The sequence below is a fragment of the Dufourea novaeangliae genome, unplaced genomic scaffold (genome assembly GCF_001272555.1).
Source record: "Dufourea novaeangliae isolate 0120121106 unplaced genomic scaffold, ASM127255v1 scaffold54, whole genome shotgun sequence".
Lineage (NCBI taxonomy): Eukaryota > Metazoa > Arthropoda > Insecta > Hymenoptera > Halictidae > Dufourea > Dufourea novaeangliae.
In genome coordinates, this window is record NW_015373944.1 from 2,564,307 (window position 1) to 2,582,915 (window position 18,609).

The window sequence follows — 18,609 nt, forward strand, 5'->3', positions numbered from 1 at the left end:
GATTAGGGACAACGCTGTTACTTGCCGGCTGGTAATGTACAATATTTGCCAGTGATTTATTTGAGGAAAGAATGATCGTTACCTTCGCCGCGCGGTACCATTTTCGTTCGTCGTTCACGTGTTGATTTTTCTTTCGTTTTAGAATGCATGTGTATGTATGTATGTATGTATGTATGTATGTATGTGTGTGTGCGTGCGTGTGTGTGTGTGTGTGTGTGTGTGTGTGTGTGTGTGTGTGTGTGTGTATGTGTAACAACATACCGTGGCGAATGAACACGAGAGACAGGTCGCGGAAGTTGAATCAAGCAAGAGTCTGATATGACTTCTCAGTGGCGTCTTACTGGTGTCTCCGCGGTCCTCCCGTTAAAAAACAGTCATTCTAATCGAACTGTTCCGGCTACAAAGGACACAAACAAGCGGAACTCTTCGACGAAACGGTACACGGGCGTGTCCCCACCCTCTTCCTCGTGTATTATGCACCAGAAACGTATCTTTTAACGCCGGACGTTACGTCATTCGCCTGGATCGTCCCACTTTGTTTCCTCGGCTATTCGATCGAAACAATCGGACAGGAACGTGTACTGTGAACAGAAACGTTCGAAAACGGCTGTTGTAACAAGGACATGGAAAATGAGGAAGAAGACACGATCAGTGTATGACTTGTGTAGGAAAAAAAAAGACACTCACGTAAGGCGTGAAGACCTTGAGCCAACGAGGCGGACGATTGTCCTGGCGCGTATACTGGAAGCAGAACGCCATACCTTCCTCGTCTATCTCCCATCGAGCGATGGTGTTCCATTGGAACTCAACAACCTGCGACTCCAAGGTGCCATCCTCCTTCGCCGCGTGAAGCTTGAACGCCGCCGCGCCGACAGCGGCGACTACGTGTCCCTCCTTCCTGGAATCGCACGCGCAGTGAGGGAACACGATGTCCCCGTAACCGTTCAACTCCTTCGCCAGTTTTAGGTACTGCAAACGTTACACAATTCCGTTAGAACTATATCGATCGAACCCCATACGCGGTACTCCATGAAAATTTATTCCCAATGATCCACTCTTCGTACCTCGTGTTTCCTCGACGCGTCCTGCAGAGCTTTCAACTGGTACAACCGTTCGCCAGCTGTGATGTGACCCCTGTTCACTTCGTCGATGGTCTGCCAGAAGATCCATGTCAACGCTTGCTCGCTCAACGGCCTATTTACATTGAATAGCCACCTCCGTATCGCGAGGCAAGTCGCGCTAGCGGTCGAATAGTTCTGAATGTACAATGTGTGAGGATGCTCGTGGGGTTGCAACTTCCGTTCTGCGAAAAAAAAACACCGAACAACGTCATCGTAAAACGTCTCTACAGAAACCATAGTTTATAACAGTATTCACGGTATTGATCATATCAAGTGTATCGTAAGTCTTCAATGAGTGGTGGAAGGCTCCTCTCGGCACTTAACATAAATATTTCAAGAACTAATAGCCATATGCGGCTGAAACAAATACAATTGGTTTCAAAATCCCACGCTCTATCACTATGCAATACATCATTAACCCTTGTAAATTTCCTTTCACAATTTTTTATGTTCTTGCCTAAAACAACACTTGATATATTATAGGAAGGGAAAACTAAGAGTTTCGGAAAAGTATGAAAATAAAATTATCTATCTAATCTGCCGGAATAGTACTATTCCGATTGCTCAATAACCGTGAACATTTTGGATGCCCACACAAGGGTTAAAAAGTCAGTTACTGTATTACCCACCGAAATTGTACTCGACGATCTCGAACAGATAAAAGTACTTGGCCGTTTCCGCGTCCATTCCGACACGACTGCAGACCGCGTCGTACACGTCCTTCACGGACGCGGCTTTCGCGACAGTGACGGTGACGACCTCGCGATCCGGCAATAGAACTTTCAGATCGACCGCGGGCCCTTGGTCCCCGTCCTCCTCGAGTCTGTCGGTCAGGAAATCTTGCATCGCGTCGCTCTCGGCGATCACACGAATCGCGCATACCTTCTCCAGGTACTGCTCCAATCCCCGTCTTCTCGCGTCGAGCTGTTGCTCGCTCAATCTGCAGGGAAAGAAGACAACATTAGTGTTCATAACAAGGTGTTAATTTTAACACGAGCATCTAAATTATTTCCGCTACTATTGAAAGTAAGAAAAAAATGACTAAACAGGATGTACGTGGTTTTAAGGTGTGCATTTGATGGTGATAAAAAAAAATCCTGTGAAGGTCATGTTAACGGTTTTTTTCAAGGACATCATATTTTTTTTGCATATTAATATGTATTTCTTTATCGTGACATAGGGCTGAGATTTGGAGGTCATTCTGCGGTCAATTCGATTTTTGAAAATAGGAACCCCTATTTGTAGCACTAGAAATGGAAAGTACGGTCATTTCGATCCAAGGATGTGACCATGTATCTGAACGTAAAATTTTCCGTTCTGTTCAGTTCTGGTGATAAAAATGACAGTTCCCGTTAAAAAAAAATCGAACTGACCTCAAGATGACCTGTAAATTTGACTCCTACGATCGAGGTCACCATCAGATGCCTCTTATAAACACTCAAACTTTCGTATCAAACATGTCTTGCTAAAACCTCAACCTTCCTAGTTAATCCTGCGTACTCATCTTTTCGGTACACCACTTGTATAATTACATTTATGTAGTTAGTGTTTTCTCTTAGAATTTCAAATTAAATAAATAAAATATCGTGCGGCTGGACACTCTGCCGTAACAATACCCACATACAAGGTGTGTTCCCGAATGTACGAATCGGATAAAAGCTTCCGAAGTTTCCAATAATAATTACAGAACGAGTATACAGGTGTCTAAACAGTAACTACGTACTGGAACGGCCATTTGCCGGGCAGTTTCGGAAAGTTGAATCCGATAAACTCTTTCTTCAGCGCGACGTGCAACGCGGCGAACTCCCGATAACGACGGGAGCACAAGTGTCGGCCGGCCATATGGACGTTGAAGACAACATAACGTTCGTGTTTCCTCTCGCGGACGTGATAGTCCGGCACGCTGATAGGCAGGGAACGTTTCTCGCTGTAGTCCACCGACGCGTAACTAGGAGAGAAAGTAGACGTTATTCAGTGTCCACGGGGGATCGGGTATAAGAACACGCGACAAAAATACACGTTACATCATTTAAAACAAAATCTCACAAAGGCCCTTGAAGAGGCGAACATACCTAAGATCCTCGAACGGCTCCAGTCGTTCCGCCTCCTGCGGCGTCACGGAAATGACGGTCAACGTCAGAACATCGCCCCCGGACTTGATCAAGTCGACCACTTGTTTGTGGGTGGCTCCCTCGACGTTCACGTTGTTCCTGCAACAGACATCCGCCCGTGGCGATTCAACATCATCCTCGACACGGTCCAGGAGGCTCGTCAAAACAGAACATTACCCTCCGACGATCGTTCGAAGACGCGAACCCATGCGGGAACCGCGACGTTTCTCCATCCACTCGCATTGCACCGCGGTCACGTAACAAGTCAACATATCGCAACACGATTCCGGGTTTATCAGGAAAGATTGGAACGTTAGTACGAAGACGGAACAATAACTGGCACGGTCGCGAAAACACTGATCATCGGAGACCAACGGACCAACGGTTCGAATAATAATACAGTGGGAGGGGAAATTTCTCAGTGTCCCCTTGCCAACCGGATCAAGATTCCGGGTTGGGCTTTCGCGATGGAAACTGGAGGCGAACAGGTGATCAGCCTTGCCGACGAGCTACGAAACTCCCAAGTGTGTGAAAGGACGGTGGTGGTAGAGGAGACGTTTTTATTGGTTCGCTAGCGGAGGCACGGACCACGACTAAACTCTCAACTAGCCTGTCCCACCTCTCCCCACCCACCCACTGTGTTTTATACTTCTGCCAATTGCCTTCTGTACCCCCGCCGAAGTTTATTCTAAATATTATCTGTGCTTCCGCGGTGAACCGGACCAGTTGCGGCAAGATAACGGAGTGTGTGTTTTGGTTTTTCTTCTCGAGAGGGAAAAAACGAAGAAAAACGTCACGTCTTCGGGATTTCGCCTCGATACACGTATTGGGGGTGTTACGAATTTTATATTCGAAATATTCGAATTATTCGGAATATTCGGAGCATTCGGATTATTCGAAGTGATCGAATTTTTTATTGTATTGAATAGGAATCTGAACATAGTACGTTTTTTTTACACTTTATCGTGAAATTTTGTTCAGATTGGCCTTGACAATTATTTGTTTTTCAAACGTTAAATCTAAATCTTCGTCATTCTTTGGTGATATTATCATTTTTGAAACGAGAGCAATTATCATTTGTTGGTATTATTATTCGAATCGTTTTACAATTATTATTCGAATAAATTGTTCAAATAAATAATGGTGAATTATTCCAATAAGTAGAGAGAACAATTTTTTACTATTCAAATTATTCGAATACTTCATACTATTCAAATATTCGAATACTCCGTATTATTCCAATATTCGAATACTCCGTATTATTCCAATATTCGGATACTCTGTACTATTCAAATATTCGAATACTCCATACTATTCAAATTATTCGAATACTTCATACTATTCAAATATTCGAATACTCCGTATTATTCCAATATCCGAATACTCCGTACCATTCAAATTATTCGAATACTTCATACTATTCGAATTATTTAAAGTATTCGAATTCGTCACGCAAATTATTCAAATAGTTCGAATATCCGAATACTTACAGTTCTAACACGTATCTCTGTTGACACTTTTCCATCTTAGCATTCTCGTTACTGTTCTCGGAGTGATCGAGCTGTTTTTTCTTGCGACGGAATTGACTAACCGCGTGGAAGGGAACATGGTCTAGATTCTAGATTTGCTGCGAGTTCAAAGAGAAACTTCTCTGCCTTTCTTCGTAACTTTTTTCCGCGACTCGAGCGGCGATTCTTATTTTTAAACGCGTACTGCTATTTTTACGGCGAACCCTTTTGCAGATTCTTTGCGTTTAGCCTGAATGGCTATCGATGCAATGGAAAATCGCTGCTTGTGTCCCGTGTGTTCGATTTCGCAACACCGTGAACGAAGTGAAATAAAGGAAATACGGGCCACTGCTATTGATCGAAACGCAGAAATAGAATTATCGAATACCTCCAGGGGGTCTGTCTAATCATGGAAATTTCGTGGACAATAATGTTCAAACGTGATTCTGGAGTCTCGAGAGTTCGAATCCCATGGATCGTTCGGTTCTGATGTACGGATCAGCGACGCGAGACCCGAAGTGATCGAGGAGATTCGTGGACAGCTACGATACAATTATCGCTCGATTCTTTTCCTTCTTACAAAAATTGTCGGGTCGAAAAATGTACAACGTGATAACGGTACGGTCGAGACCGTGTCTATTTTTATCGAACGTTATCGAACAAACAATTAACGTGGATTTGGTTTTATTTATTACACTTTTTGCCATCGATCAGCTTCTGGAAACTAAATTCTATTTAGTTTATCATTGAGAAAGTCTCCTCCTATTCACCAGCTCGCGTCTGAAAGAATCACTCGCTTTTTCGTTCTGAAACTCATTGAACTCTTTACGCTCGTTTCAATCGCCTAAATCGACTTTTCATTGCCCCCAACATCTTCTGAAGCTTCCTTAACTTCTTTGACGCTTCCCTTAACTCCTTTAAGCTTTCTGCTCGTGCCGCTGTTCGTGATTCCTCATCATTTTTAACCCCCAACGCAAAAAGAAGGGGTGTTATAAGTTTGACGTCTATGTTTGTGTCTGGCTCCGTAGCTCATCAACGAATGATTCGATTTTGATGCGATTTTTTTTTGTTCAAAGTGTATATTCCCGGGAAGTTTAATAGCTATGTTTGGTCAAAATCGGTTCAATAGTTTTCAAGTTCTTCAACATTTTCCACAATTTCTGAAGGGATCTCAGCCACGGTTGTTGTACCTCGAGTTTGGACTCGAATCTTGAGGGTCTGATGATGACGAGGAAAATAACAACTGGATCTAATAAATAAATAAACCGTTCCTTTTGTGTCGGGGGTTTTTAAATTTTTTAATTTTCCTTTCTATTTCTTCCCTTTCCTTGAGCCTCATCTATCTTTATGTTCTCTCTAACACTTTCTTGCCAATACTTGTATTATAATATTGTACTTATTCCGTACTTTACCTTCATACTTTTATGTGACAAAGGAGACTTCCCGTAAATAAATTTACATTACTAATTTATATCGTTATTTACCTCGAATATACGATAAATGTACTTTTTTTTGGTCATTATTTTACAGTTTTACGTGTGCTTCTCACACCTACTCTATCCGCTCGTCTTCCTCGAATCCACTAGACGAGGCCTTAATCGGCGAAGTCGCGGGCGGTAATTGAAGAGAAAGCTGAGCGTGCAGATAGCAATAAATTCACTGAATGAACGTTAACATCTTGGGTGAGCGAGATCGATTGTTCAAGCCAGAAAATAACCTGACTTCGTGACGTGCTCCCTCCCTGTGTATGTTTCTTTTCTCTGAATCACGTCGACGATCATCCCTCCGAGATTATAGATCATACCCCCGGGGTTATGAATCCTCCGTGATGCCACGTATGTTTTACAGTGTAAAACCGCATATCGAAGGTTCTGTTTTCGTATAAAGTTTACACGAAAGTAGAAGCTTCGATACGCGGACATAAATCGAGAGCGTTCCATCAGATTGCGATATATGTATACTATTTGCAATACACTTGACTACGTGGCGTAGGAAAGAGGTCATGTACATTTATCTGAACGCCGAATGTATTTACACTTTATCGGTTGCTTCGACGGAGCATCCCTCTCCTCGACCGATCGACAAGACCTCGGTCGATATACGAAATCCGATGGAAGTGTAAGCTCTCGAATCGATCGAATTCCTATTGTTTCCTAACCGGATAACAACCGTAAACATACGTGGATCGCCTCTTGGAATTATTGAAAGTATCCGAACAATAATAACTAGACTGGAAATTGTGAGAAAAAAATAATTAAAAAAAAAAAAAAAAAAAGATATATCGAAAGATTGAAGAAGAAGGTATGTAAAGGATTGGAGAAATATGGAAGGTACTGCGTACAGTCAGTTGAAAAAGTCTTGGTGCGTGCTTTAAAACAGAATTTTTTTTAAATTGGACCAAGTGATTTGAGTTTTTTTTTCGTGGAGTTAGAAGGATTAGTTTTCTAAATGATGTGTAAAAGAAAATTTCTAAACAGTAGCAATTGGTGGGAGTCGCCACGAAAACAACGAAGGTGGTTTTTATAATCTTTTTTATCCGAGACTGTAATGAAAATTTAAAACATACATTTCTTCGATTTGTGTTAGTTATATACAGGCTGAAAAATTTCATCGAAATTAGTGAAGGTTGCTACGAGATACAAATGGTTAAGAAAGTGGAAAATCGAAGTTTTTCGCGACTTTCGACCTACAACTGTAGTAAATATAAAGATTCTTACATCTTTCGATGTCAGTCGATCGTTTCTGTATCAACCGATTTCAATAAGAGTTGCAACATGTGTGTAACTAACATAAATCTTCAAAATGTATTTACTAAATTATTCATTACAGTCTCAGATAAAAAAGAAAAGGTGCAAAAAGCGACCTTTACTATTCTCTTCGCGATTCCGACCAATTGCAACTTTTTCCACATTTTTTTATTCATCATTTAGTAAACTAATCCTCCTAACTTCACAAAAAAAAAAATCAAATCATATGAATTTTTCCAAATTCTTCTGTATTAAACGGTGGATGGAGTCATTTCTTTGCCTGACTGTATGCACAGGGCTTACGCTACGTGTCCACGTGAGGTTCATTACCGAGGGCACTAGTAAAGCTGTGTCTTCATTTGATGGTTGATCTCACACATACCATAAATATCACACGATTCACGTGGCCTGTCTAACAGGAAAACATTGTCGGTTTTCTTATATCACAGATAAAGTGACAATTGTGTATAAATAACTACGCGACGAAATTCGAATTAACGTTTAGAACCTCATCTGCGTCACTCGACAATTATGCAACGAAATCGGTCGGACTGTCTCTCCCCCTCTCCCGTCTGAAACCGTCATAAAATCAACTTCAAAAGATATGTCGGCGTGTAAATAAACATCACCCGAGTTCCCGTAGTCCCGTCGAACTCCTGCGTGACATTCCAAAAAACTGGAAGCGAGACAACGTTACGAATTGTCGTATGCAGAGCAAGAATTGCGCTTCCTCGCAGCTACTTGCTCGTGGAATTACACGGTCGATCCAATGAGATTAGGCTGGCTCCGATTAGCAGAGCTAATTACAGTTGGTAATGGTGTTGGTCGTGCCGGTGGCAACAGTGAGACTGTAAGTTTCCGCGAATACATGACGAAACATTTCTTTCAGCATCCTCTGAAAGGCCCTGTTAAGCGTATACGATGTTATTGCCTCTTTTGTTTTTTAACCCGCTCACTAGATCTTTGTGGTATCTTGTACAACATTTTTTGTTAAAGAACCAGTAGTCATTTTAAGACTATTTAACTCTCAGAAGGCGGACACGTGGAAGGAGGGTTATTTTTTAACCATATCAAAATCTCGTGCACACTATCGAGCAAACTCGGCTTCCGCTAGGGGAAAAAGTGGCGCTGGAGAAGGGCCTCCTACAATTTGGTAGCGGGAATTATTGAAATTTATGCCAAATACAGATTCGATTTAACATTTATTTTAGTACTTAAAATTAATTTAGCAAGTGGTAGAAGGTCCATCTCCTACGTCACTTTTTTCCCTAGTGGAAGCTGAGTTTGCTCGTCGGTGTACACTCACGAGCAAACTCAGCTTCCACTAGGGGAAAAAATAATGTAGGAATTATTTAAATTTATGCCAAATTAACATTCGATTTAACATTTATTTCAGTAGTTGAAATAAATTTATCTTGTCGTGGGAGGCCCTTCCCCTTCGCCACTTTTTCCCCTAGCGGAAGCAGAGTTTGCTCGTTAGGGTACCTAAACGTTTTATCAAAAGTTTTGGCCTGTGTTTTAGCGTGGGTTTAAAGTCTTGGTCGCAGACCCTTAAATCGTTATTTCAAACCTATGAGACTGATATACACATATGTTGTATCTTGTTATATTTTTCTAGATACGACGTATACGTCACACTGAGCGTTAAAGAGGGTAAAATATATATTTTTTTTAATCAACAATGTGTTTGCTCACGATATATAAAAAGCATAGTAGTCACAGTAACACCGTTTCTCTAATGCTTGTATGTCATTTAAACAAGATTTTACTGGTTACTACAATTTTTTGGTGCCTGAATCGCATTTACGTTTGACTGATTCTCGAAATTCGGTAAAGGGAATGAACACAGAGTTACCTGCTTGTGTGGCAGATGCTGTTGTTTATTTGTATTGGTTATAACTTAGAGTTATTGATAACTCAAAATTTCGAAAAACTGATCAGATCTGAATATACGGTCGTTAAGGTGCGTATACACTAGGGTTCACGAACGCTTTTCTACAATCGTCTCTCATACTTTATCTAGAATTCACTACCCATTCACATCAGAAATCGTTCATTTTTATGCAGGTTTTGTCGCTGAATTCATGATTTAAAAAAAAAAAAACAGAAAATATTCAACGAACTCTAATCGTCGGACAGAGCACGCGAAAATTATATAATTCGATTAACCGAACCGGAATTACGTAAGTCGGAAACATAGATGACCTTAGGTGCACACGATTCCGGTATCGCCGTGACTACCTTTACCGTCGTTTCTAAAAGGTTTGTCGCTTGTGCGGCTTCTGACAAGTGGTCCGCACACACATATACGCAGCAGATATACAGGGTGTCCCAGGTAACTTGATCATCTCGAATAATGACTTGACGGTACACATTATAAAAATTTTGAAGCGTGGAACTTAAATGGCATCAAGAGGCACATCTTATAAGGTGCGTGCTTTTTTTTATGGGTGGAAATATTTCAGAGATTTCAAGGTCACCTTGATTTTTCTTAACGGAATGATCTGTTTTTTGTACCATAGATCGATAGAGTATCAAATTCTGAGTAAAAATGTGTTGACCTTCATACGTCCTAAACCTAATAGTTAACAAGATATTTACAAAATAATCACTGTATTGAAGTTGAAGGGCATCAGTTCGAGCACCAATAGCTTCCAGGTAACAGGTACGTATTAAAAATTATTTTGTAAATATCTCGTTAACTATTAAGGTTTAGGACATATGAAGGTCAACACACTTTTAATCAGAATTTGTTACTCTATCGACCTATAGTACAAAAAATAGGTCATTCCGTTAAAAAAAGTTAAGGTGACGTTGAAATCTAGAAACCTAGAAAGAGTACGTACCTTATAAGATGTGCCCCTTAATGCCATTTAAGTTTCATGTCTTAAAATTTCCATAAAGTGTACCGTTAAGTCATTATTCAAGGTGATCAAGTTAGCTGAGACACCCTGTATATTATGCATTGCAGCAATCTCGATGGATTTGTTCCAGCCGCCAAGGGCACCGATATTAAATTAAAGGAAAAAGAGAAATAACCGGGTGTTCCGTCGCGTATGCGTTCTCCAATCGGGTAACACAGCCGGCATTTATTAGACGATTTGCAAAAGGCCGGAGTAGAGATGTTCGAATTCAAATTTCTATTCGTCAAAAAATCGATCTTTCGAAAATATTCTCTTTGTTCAATTTTTCTGAAAATCGATTTTTCTTTCTTCAATTTTGTTCAAAACATATTAGAAAGCACGAAAAAAAAATTATCAATAATTTCTTACTATTTCTTAACAAAAACAAGCTCATCAGGTCACAACAGTAAATCCTCGATGAGAGTTCGAAGACTCTTTGGCACTAACAAGGTGGGGTCCCCAAGTATAACGCTGACTTTTTAATCAGGTTTAGTACAGCGATAAGGCTTAGAATTTTAAATCCAATGGGATCTGTTTCAGCCGCATATGACCATTAGTTTATGAAATATTTAATGTTCAGTACCAAGGAGCCTTCGAACACTCATCGAGGATTTACTATGGTCTGTCCGTAATTGAGTCACTTATCTGTCAGTAATTGGGTCACTTACTCTACTTACAAACCACACTTGTAAATATTGCTGTTCTCGAAACGTATTCCCGTAAGACTCAATGGCGTCACGATACAATCAACACACCTTTAACGGTCTCCAATTTTCGTGTCCGGAAGAAAAGAACAGGAGACACACAGGTTATCTATATGTATACATTATATATCCCCAACGACACGTTCTATACGTCAGGGTTACGGTATATCGCAAGGCTTGCACGGTTTACTAATGTTATTCGCGATTGTCGAAAGCAAACGGGTATAGAAAATCGATCCACGAAGGTGTCTTAATCGGTCCCCGTGAACATTTCCACAAGACATACAAACTTTTTTTTACAACTTTTCTACATTTACTGCAAAACCAATACAAAAATTAAATGATCCATTTATTCCTACTATCTGACCTAAACTTCCCTCCATAAGGGAGGTATGGGCCAAATAACTAGTTTTAGAACTATTATATTTTTAAAGATTATTTCGAATAATAAAATGAAATCATAATGGAACATCGATGGTAAGACCTTACAGATTATAATTCTTCAGATTTAAAGCGTGTTTCTCTTTCATTTTAATCACTACTACAAATTAATTGAAAAGTGACTCAAACCTACCCACTCTCCCCTACTCCTTTTAATCCCCCCCCCCCAATACACGCAATTTAAATCGCACGCGATACACAGACCGTAATTTATATTTTCACGCTGTAATCAAGCCGTAACGACAGCTGTTGCTCTCCTGGGATCCCGATCTCGCTTCCGAGGTGAAACCAATGTGATGGGTGTCCACGGGTCATGATTGATTTATTTCCCATGAAAATGACAACGATATGTGTTCAGCTGTTACGAGAAAGCCGCTCGAAGGAGTCCACAAGTATAAATCTGCGACTGATCGGAATCACGTGAGAACGGAAAACGGTGTCCTTTTATCGAATCGTAACTTTCTTTTTTTTTTTTTTTTTTGTTTCTCGAAGCAGGATTCGGTCGAATACAGCGAGATAAGGAGGACCCAATCTTGAATAATTCCAATTTATCGCGGATGGTCGATGTTCGGACGAATCGTCGGTTCGTTGGAACCCCGCCCGCGAAAGTAATCATCGTTGCGAAATCGAGGACAAGAGAAGAAAGATATATTCAAAAAAGAAAAACGGTGTAATACTGGCAACGTACACGGTTTTCAGCGATTCTGCACGGAAAGGTCGTTCAACCCTACAAGTATGACCATTATCGTTTATTCGAAATGACGCTCAATAAATCGAAAATATTACGTTGTGTCTGTATACAGTAAGTACCGTTCGAAAGTATTCAAACGCCTGGACTGTTCTTTTTTCTTTGTTTTTTTTTTTAAACGGAGTGAACTTTCTATTCATTATACCACGAGTCGTTTCTTTATTCCTGATGCTATTTCACACACTGTTCTCTTCGATATTTTTAGTTTACTTGCAATATCACCGATCGAATAACCTTCACCACGATGAACATAAAGTAAGAGTGCCTATATTGGAGTGAATTTTGGTTAGAATTTCAGGTTCTCATTAAATATAAATTAATGAAAGCATTTAAGTTAACAATTGTTATATAATTTTCAATAATTAGAAATTTAGTTGAAAATTTAACAGAACGTTCTTAAAAGCTTTAACTTTCGATTACTACCAAAAAAATTGCAAGACCAACGATAAAATTATCGAAAAAAAAAACGTTATAAAAATGTCTCTTTAACACGAGCCTTATGCAACTGTAGCTGATACTGAGAAGTTAATCAATTCTTATTTAGTTACAAAAAATGACATTTTTACAAAAAATTAGGTGGTGATAGATTTTTTTACGGAGATTATGATGGCACGGAAAAAAAATATGTTAACGATCAAATAAAACTAAAAATTAAGGTCAAAGTATGCAAACTTAGGTTTCAATGCGTTTGGTAGTATCTCCTATGAATGTCTGCTATGAGCGTCAACGCCGCTTGTTTTGTTTTGATTTGTTCGACGAACTTTCCAATTTTTCCTTACAACTTAAAAAAAATTAAATTCTTTTTACAATAAGGACATTTTTTTGTTTTTTTTTTTACATATTTCTTCATTTTCTTCCATTTTAATACTTTGAAGTAGTTTAAAATATTAATCATCCAGATAAAATTGGTAAAATAAAAAGTATAAAGCGCCATATGGAGCCCTAGCTAGATACGACACCAAACGCGTGAGCTACCTTAAATCAGAGTAAACGATTTACAAAAAGGACAGTGCAACGTCCTCGTCGAACCGCGATAATTTCAGGACCGAATATATTAATCGAACCACGATATCACGCCCAATAACCCAATTTCTGTGTTGCTCGTGGTGTCCTCTACGACCGTCCCGAAATTTAAAGCGTTACCCCACGAAACCCGCGGGGGGAATCCCGTCGCGAACGCTGCTCTGCGCCGGCGAACAGGTTATTTAATTCAGATTCGTTAATGAACTGTTCGTAACGCGGCTGAAAGTGATTTTCAAGGACCGATCGAGCGGCAGGAGATATTGTGTCAATTTGTGCCTCGATTAAAATCCGACCGTGAGAAAGAAAAAACGAAGAAACGAATGAAGTACGGATCCAAATAAAGGGACCAGCGGTTCTCTTTTCTCTCGGTAAAGTAGGTACACATGGTCTGACCGGCGGAGATGGAAGATAACGTTAATTGAAATGATTCTCGATTTTCCTCGTATAAATTCGATCGTATTCGTCCCAATCGTCCTCGTCGGTGGAGGATTAACTTTCACGGTTCAATAGCGACGTGTCTCACTTTCGAGATAAATAACGCGTTCCACCACCACGCCGTTACGCCATTAGCATGAGCACCTATCCGGGAATAAAGACTGAATCTTCGAAATTTTCATAATTTTTTTTTTCTCTCCACCGCAACGGTGAAAAACTTGAATCGATTTATTAAGACCCATCGGGACACGAACGATGGAATCGTGGTATCACGTCGGAGATAACGCGAGATTCCGTTTAAAAGCGTCATCGTGTGTAAACCGTGGATCAAAAATGGAACATCACGATGGTTTTAGTTTGAAAGACGAAGCTGCGTCGTGTTTCAACCGCGATAGACACGATATTGACGACGAACGTTTGTCGGAGTCCTCTTTCTGCATCCTATGCCAGCGATTCTGGTGCTGAACAAATATATTATTCGTGGAAAAAAATATTAATAAAACAACCCCGTGAACATATTATTTCAGGCGTTCACGCATTACCCGTTAATTCAAACGAAAACCAAACATAAGTATATCGTCTTCACCGTGGGTCCTATCAAGGTTCAAGAACGATACAAAACCTGTTCGAACGATAAACGCACAGAATCCAGTCACGATTTTCTATCCTACGTTGCTATTTACATCCACCATGTTGGTACCGGCGATTCGATCATAAATCATACGCGTATAAGATTTACCTAGCCGTGGCTCACAGTGACTCGGTCTCGTTTGAAAGGTAGCAGACACATTGTGTTACGGGTTCGACGATTCCAAATAAATTCCAATAAACCAAGAATACCCATCGAGATTTTCCTTTCGATAATTCTCTATTACCAGGCTGGGCAATAATTCCATCGAAATCTGACCAGGATTTCCGTGAACAGCATTCGCAAATTAAATAGCTTTCACGGTAAGAAAGGAGGAGGGGGGAGTGGGTATTGTAGTCAGTTCACGGGAAATTAACCGAAAAACTCGACTATACACATTAATATCAGAAACTGGTAGGGCGGAAACATTGAGGAAAGATAAGCCGAGGGACAACACAGTGGTACCTGGAGATATAGACAGGTAGAACGCGAAACCGTGCCAAGGAATCCGTCGTTTCTTCCGCGGTAAACAGCACACCACCGCGAATCGTCTAACCAGAACGGAATCGATTAAAGCGAGCACACATCACGCTATCGCGGTGCTACCGATATAACACCGTAAGACCTGCAGAGAAAAGGTAGCTCGGCATCGTGACCCAACGAACTTACGATGACAGCTGAACACTTAACGCGGTGTGTCTGAAACTTTCCGCAGAAGTCGATCGAGCCATCGAGAATGCATTGCTTGATCTTTTCATCGACCAATCCCCTCTCGAACAAGGGGTCGCTATTCCGAAACATAGACGGGTGTACGATACCCGTTTGACAGATGGACAAGCCCTGATCGAAACTAGGTAGCATTCTCCGGGCGAATACACAAAGAATCGCAGGGACGAAAGTAAGAAGTACATGTACTCACACTTCGAGGATACGATCGCCTTTACGTACGCCGGCTTTCTCGGCTGCACCTCGGGGTAACACAGCGCTGACATGCTGAAGCGGCGCGTACAGTTCCCCGTTGATGCTTCTCAGTTGTCCACCCTCGCTGACCTGGCCGCGTACGTTGAACCCGAAGCCAGTCTCGGTTTTGTAAATGGTCACGCATCTCGGCCCCTGACCGATCGGATTCACCTGGCCCACCGGGTGCTGGGGCACGCGTCCGTTGTTGATCATCGTCACGCTGCCCGTCCTCGTTACGTCCTCGTCCGCCGCGGCTGGCAACCGCTGCTGCTGCTGCTCCTCCGACTCGCAGTCCGCCATCTTACACTCTGACCGCCCATTGATGTTCCGATCGTACGCGGATCCGCCGCGAGACTGCGCCTGTGTCGGAGCCGCTCTCGCTCTCCTCCCGACTTCCCCCACTCCTCGTACGCCGCGGACCAGGTGTAGCTTGGCAGGATAGACTCGAAACCCTAGGGGAATTCATCTGACCTCCTCTGAAAGATCGATCGTATCACTACAGAATTATCAATCCTTGGAATTCACGTGCACGTCCATTGATTATAGAGGAAATAATTGGAAACGAAACATATTCTGCCGACAATTTTGTGTTATACCGAACACGGTGGTACGACTGTATTGCACGCGGTACGCATGCGCCGACGTTGCCGACACTGATCGCGGGAACGTGTAAATTTGAAATGTTCGGTCGCGTCTTTTCGAGCCTTGTGCGGGCAACCACAAATGTTCACGGTTATTGAGCAATCGGAGTACCCCAAGCATACTATTCTGACAGATTACATGAGCATAGATAATTTTACTTTCATACTATTCCGAAACTCTTAGTTTTTCCTTTCTATAATATATCACAGAGTTGGGCAAAATGTAATCCAATTACAAAATCTAAATTCCAATTACATTGTAAGTTTTATTTTAAATTTAGTGTAGTTAATTACAATGTAATTGTAATTAGATTACATTTTGCCCAACTCTGATATATCAAAAGGCTGTTTTAGACAAGAACATACACAATTGCGAAAAGAAATATAAAAATGGGTACATGGGACCCGGTTGCCCACACAAGACTCAATACTGTTACATGCACGTTGCTGTGGTGTTTATTTTTAGGGGTATATTGGTGTGAATAAGAACGAAGGGATTAATGCCATTTATATCTGCAATATATTAAATAATTATTAGATACATTTATGTGCGATAGTCGTTTCGAAGTCATGTCACTCGTATGTACAGTTATTTTTCCTCCTTAATTTAAATCTCTGTTCTCCGCAACGTATCGGTACGCTTCGATTTTCGTCCGACTCGTGAAACCAATGAATCAAACGACAAGGATCGCGTGTACTCGATTTACGCGTTTGAAATATCTTTTTACCCTTTTTGATATCGTACTCTCTTCTTACGGGTTCTCGTTTTCCATTTCACGTCTACCGTTTTCTGTGAAATTCGCGAATTGGTACTCCCACGAAATTAGTGACAACGCGTCAACGAAACTTCCGTAACGAAGCTCGGTCGAAAGGGTTTTTGGGGTACACGTTAGTTATCCGAATCCCTTAAAAAAGAAAATACAAAGAATTAAAACTTTGGTACCTGCTCCAGTGATCTCATTTCCGTTTTTCCGTTTCTCCCTAATCGATCACGCACTTTTCTCCGCCTACCGTTTTTCACGCCAGAGGATAATTACGAGATAGACACACACAAGTTTGCTATAAAATCACACCTTACATTCACGCTTAATTAGGGGACAAAGGTGACGAAAACATCGAATCGGGACTTATCCCTTTCGCTTCAAAGAAACTGGAACAGCGACGTCAACCTCCGTATTCGAATCACGCTCGCGGAGGCTCGAAACAAAGACGAAGATTTCGAGCGGAAGTTTTCATTTTACACTAGAGGAACAGAAGTGGGACTTAGATCAACCGGACGTGAATCTCGGCCCCATTATCGGGAGCTGCGACAACAATTACCTACAGGAATCGATTTCATTTTTCATATCATCGAAGCCATTGTAGGTCAAGAATTAATTCAAAGACGCTAAAATTTTTCAGGACTGGAATCGTTCTTACTGTAATTACTCCCTCTTAGAGCTCAACGGGGAGATTCTCGTGCAACAGGTTCAGAAAAATAAAAAATTTGGATGTGGTATTCCAAAAAACAATGCCTTTAACTTTTCTGTCAGAAAATGTAAATTTAAAAAATAACTTTTTCGTCTAAACGTTATAACTATCTTAATTTGTCATATTTTTCTTCCAATATAGGCATAATCCCAGCGTAAACTATTTAACTTTAAGAAAATTTCTTAGCTTTTGCATTCTGATGACTGTGACAGTGGTTATATGGTCGAAGAGGATTAGAAGTCAGGCATCAATGTCCAATAAATCATAAGAATTAAAACATTTTTTTTATCATTTATCAATAATTTTGTCGAAAAAAATTTCGAAAAAATCACTTGCTTTTAGAACTGTTACACGAGAATTCCCCTTTGACCCCTTGCTTTACACCATCGAGTCAGACAAGTGACAACGATTTCAAACTGAATTTAAATATTACTTTCTTTGAGTCGACGTGAAATACTCTTTCGCTGGTATTAACATTTAAGGTTCAGAATAAATATAACACTTGTCATAAGAATAGAATTCCTTTTGTATCTGGGAAACTATTAATAGTTAATATATAGGAAGTACTTCTTGTGAGTGAAGTCGTAAAAAAAAAATCGTTGTGTAAGGGATTGACGAATACTTCTACATTCTCATCTTCCTTCGCTTTTCTACCTTTGAGGTTGTCACTGTTAGAAAATGAACTTCGCGGAATACGGAGGTTGAATAGTGAACCTTGTAATCTGACGACAATATGTGCGTTATATATACATCATAATGAATACTTTAAAAGTTTTTAATAAATATCGTATTGATAATATAAAAGGGCACTGTGAACTAATTACAAACATTAGAGGCGTAATAATAATAATAATAATAATAATAATAATTATAATAATGTAATAGTAATAATAAACGTGATTGTACCGAATAACATGCCCTTCGTTAAGGTAACCCAAGAATAGGAGGAACGTGCATACATCGAAAATTGTTCGAACTTATACAAGTCTGACTAAGCATTTAGTACAACAGCGCGTCTCGTTATATAAAATTCGAAGATATCTCTCTAACAAACAGTGTTCACTGTCGACGCGACAACGCGTCGTCGACACACGTGAAACGCTAATAATTTTGCGCGTAATATACACATACACTGTACAGAAAAATACACGCATTCCGGGGGTTCTGGG

The 18,609-nt window shown here is 40.5% G+C and overlaps 1 protein-coding gene across 1 annotated transcript; it reads right to left on the reverse strand.

The window, feature by feature from the left end:
- Positions 1-193: 193 nt before the first annotated feature.
- On the reverse strand, positions 194-15,667 carry LOC107185982 (sorting nexin-27). The gene is made up of 7 exons (XM_015573764.1): positions 15,289-15,667; positions 3,194-3,331; positions 2,845-3,069; positions 1,751-2,061; positions 1,065-1,303; positions 688-969; positions 194-581 (listed from the first exon to the last, which is right to left on the reverse strand). The coding sequence occupies exons 1-7, from the start codon at positions 15,627-15,629 to the stop codon at positions 513-515; spliced, it is 1,605 nt and encodes a 534-aa protein (XP_015429250.1). The 5' UTR covers positions 15,630-15,667; the 3' UTR covers positions 194-512.
- Positions 15,668-18,609: the final 2,942 nt, after the last annotated feature.

Bases quoted from the DNA above. Each gene is read 5' to 3' on its own strand.
- LOC107185982 (XM_015573764.1), bottom strand. From the start codon at position 15,629: ATGGCGGACTGCGAGTCGGAGGAGCAGCAGCAGCAGCGGTTGCCAGCC. The intron at 3,070-3,193 runs GTATGTTCGCCT...TTTCTCTCCTAG, and splicing joins GAGCCGTTCGAGGATCTTAG to TTACGCGTCGGTGGACTACA. The intron at 1,304-1,750 runs GTGGGTAATACA...TTTTTTTCGCAG, and splicing joins GATCGTCGAGTACAATTTCG to AACGGAAGTTGCAACCCCAC.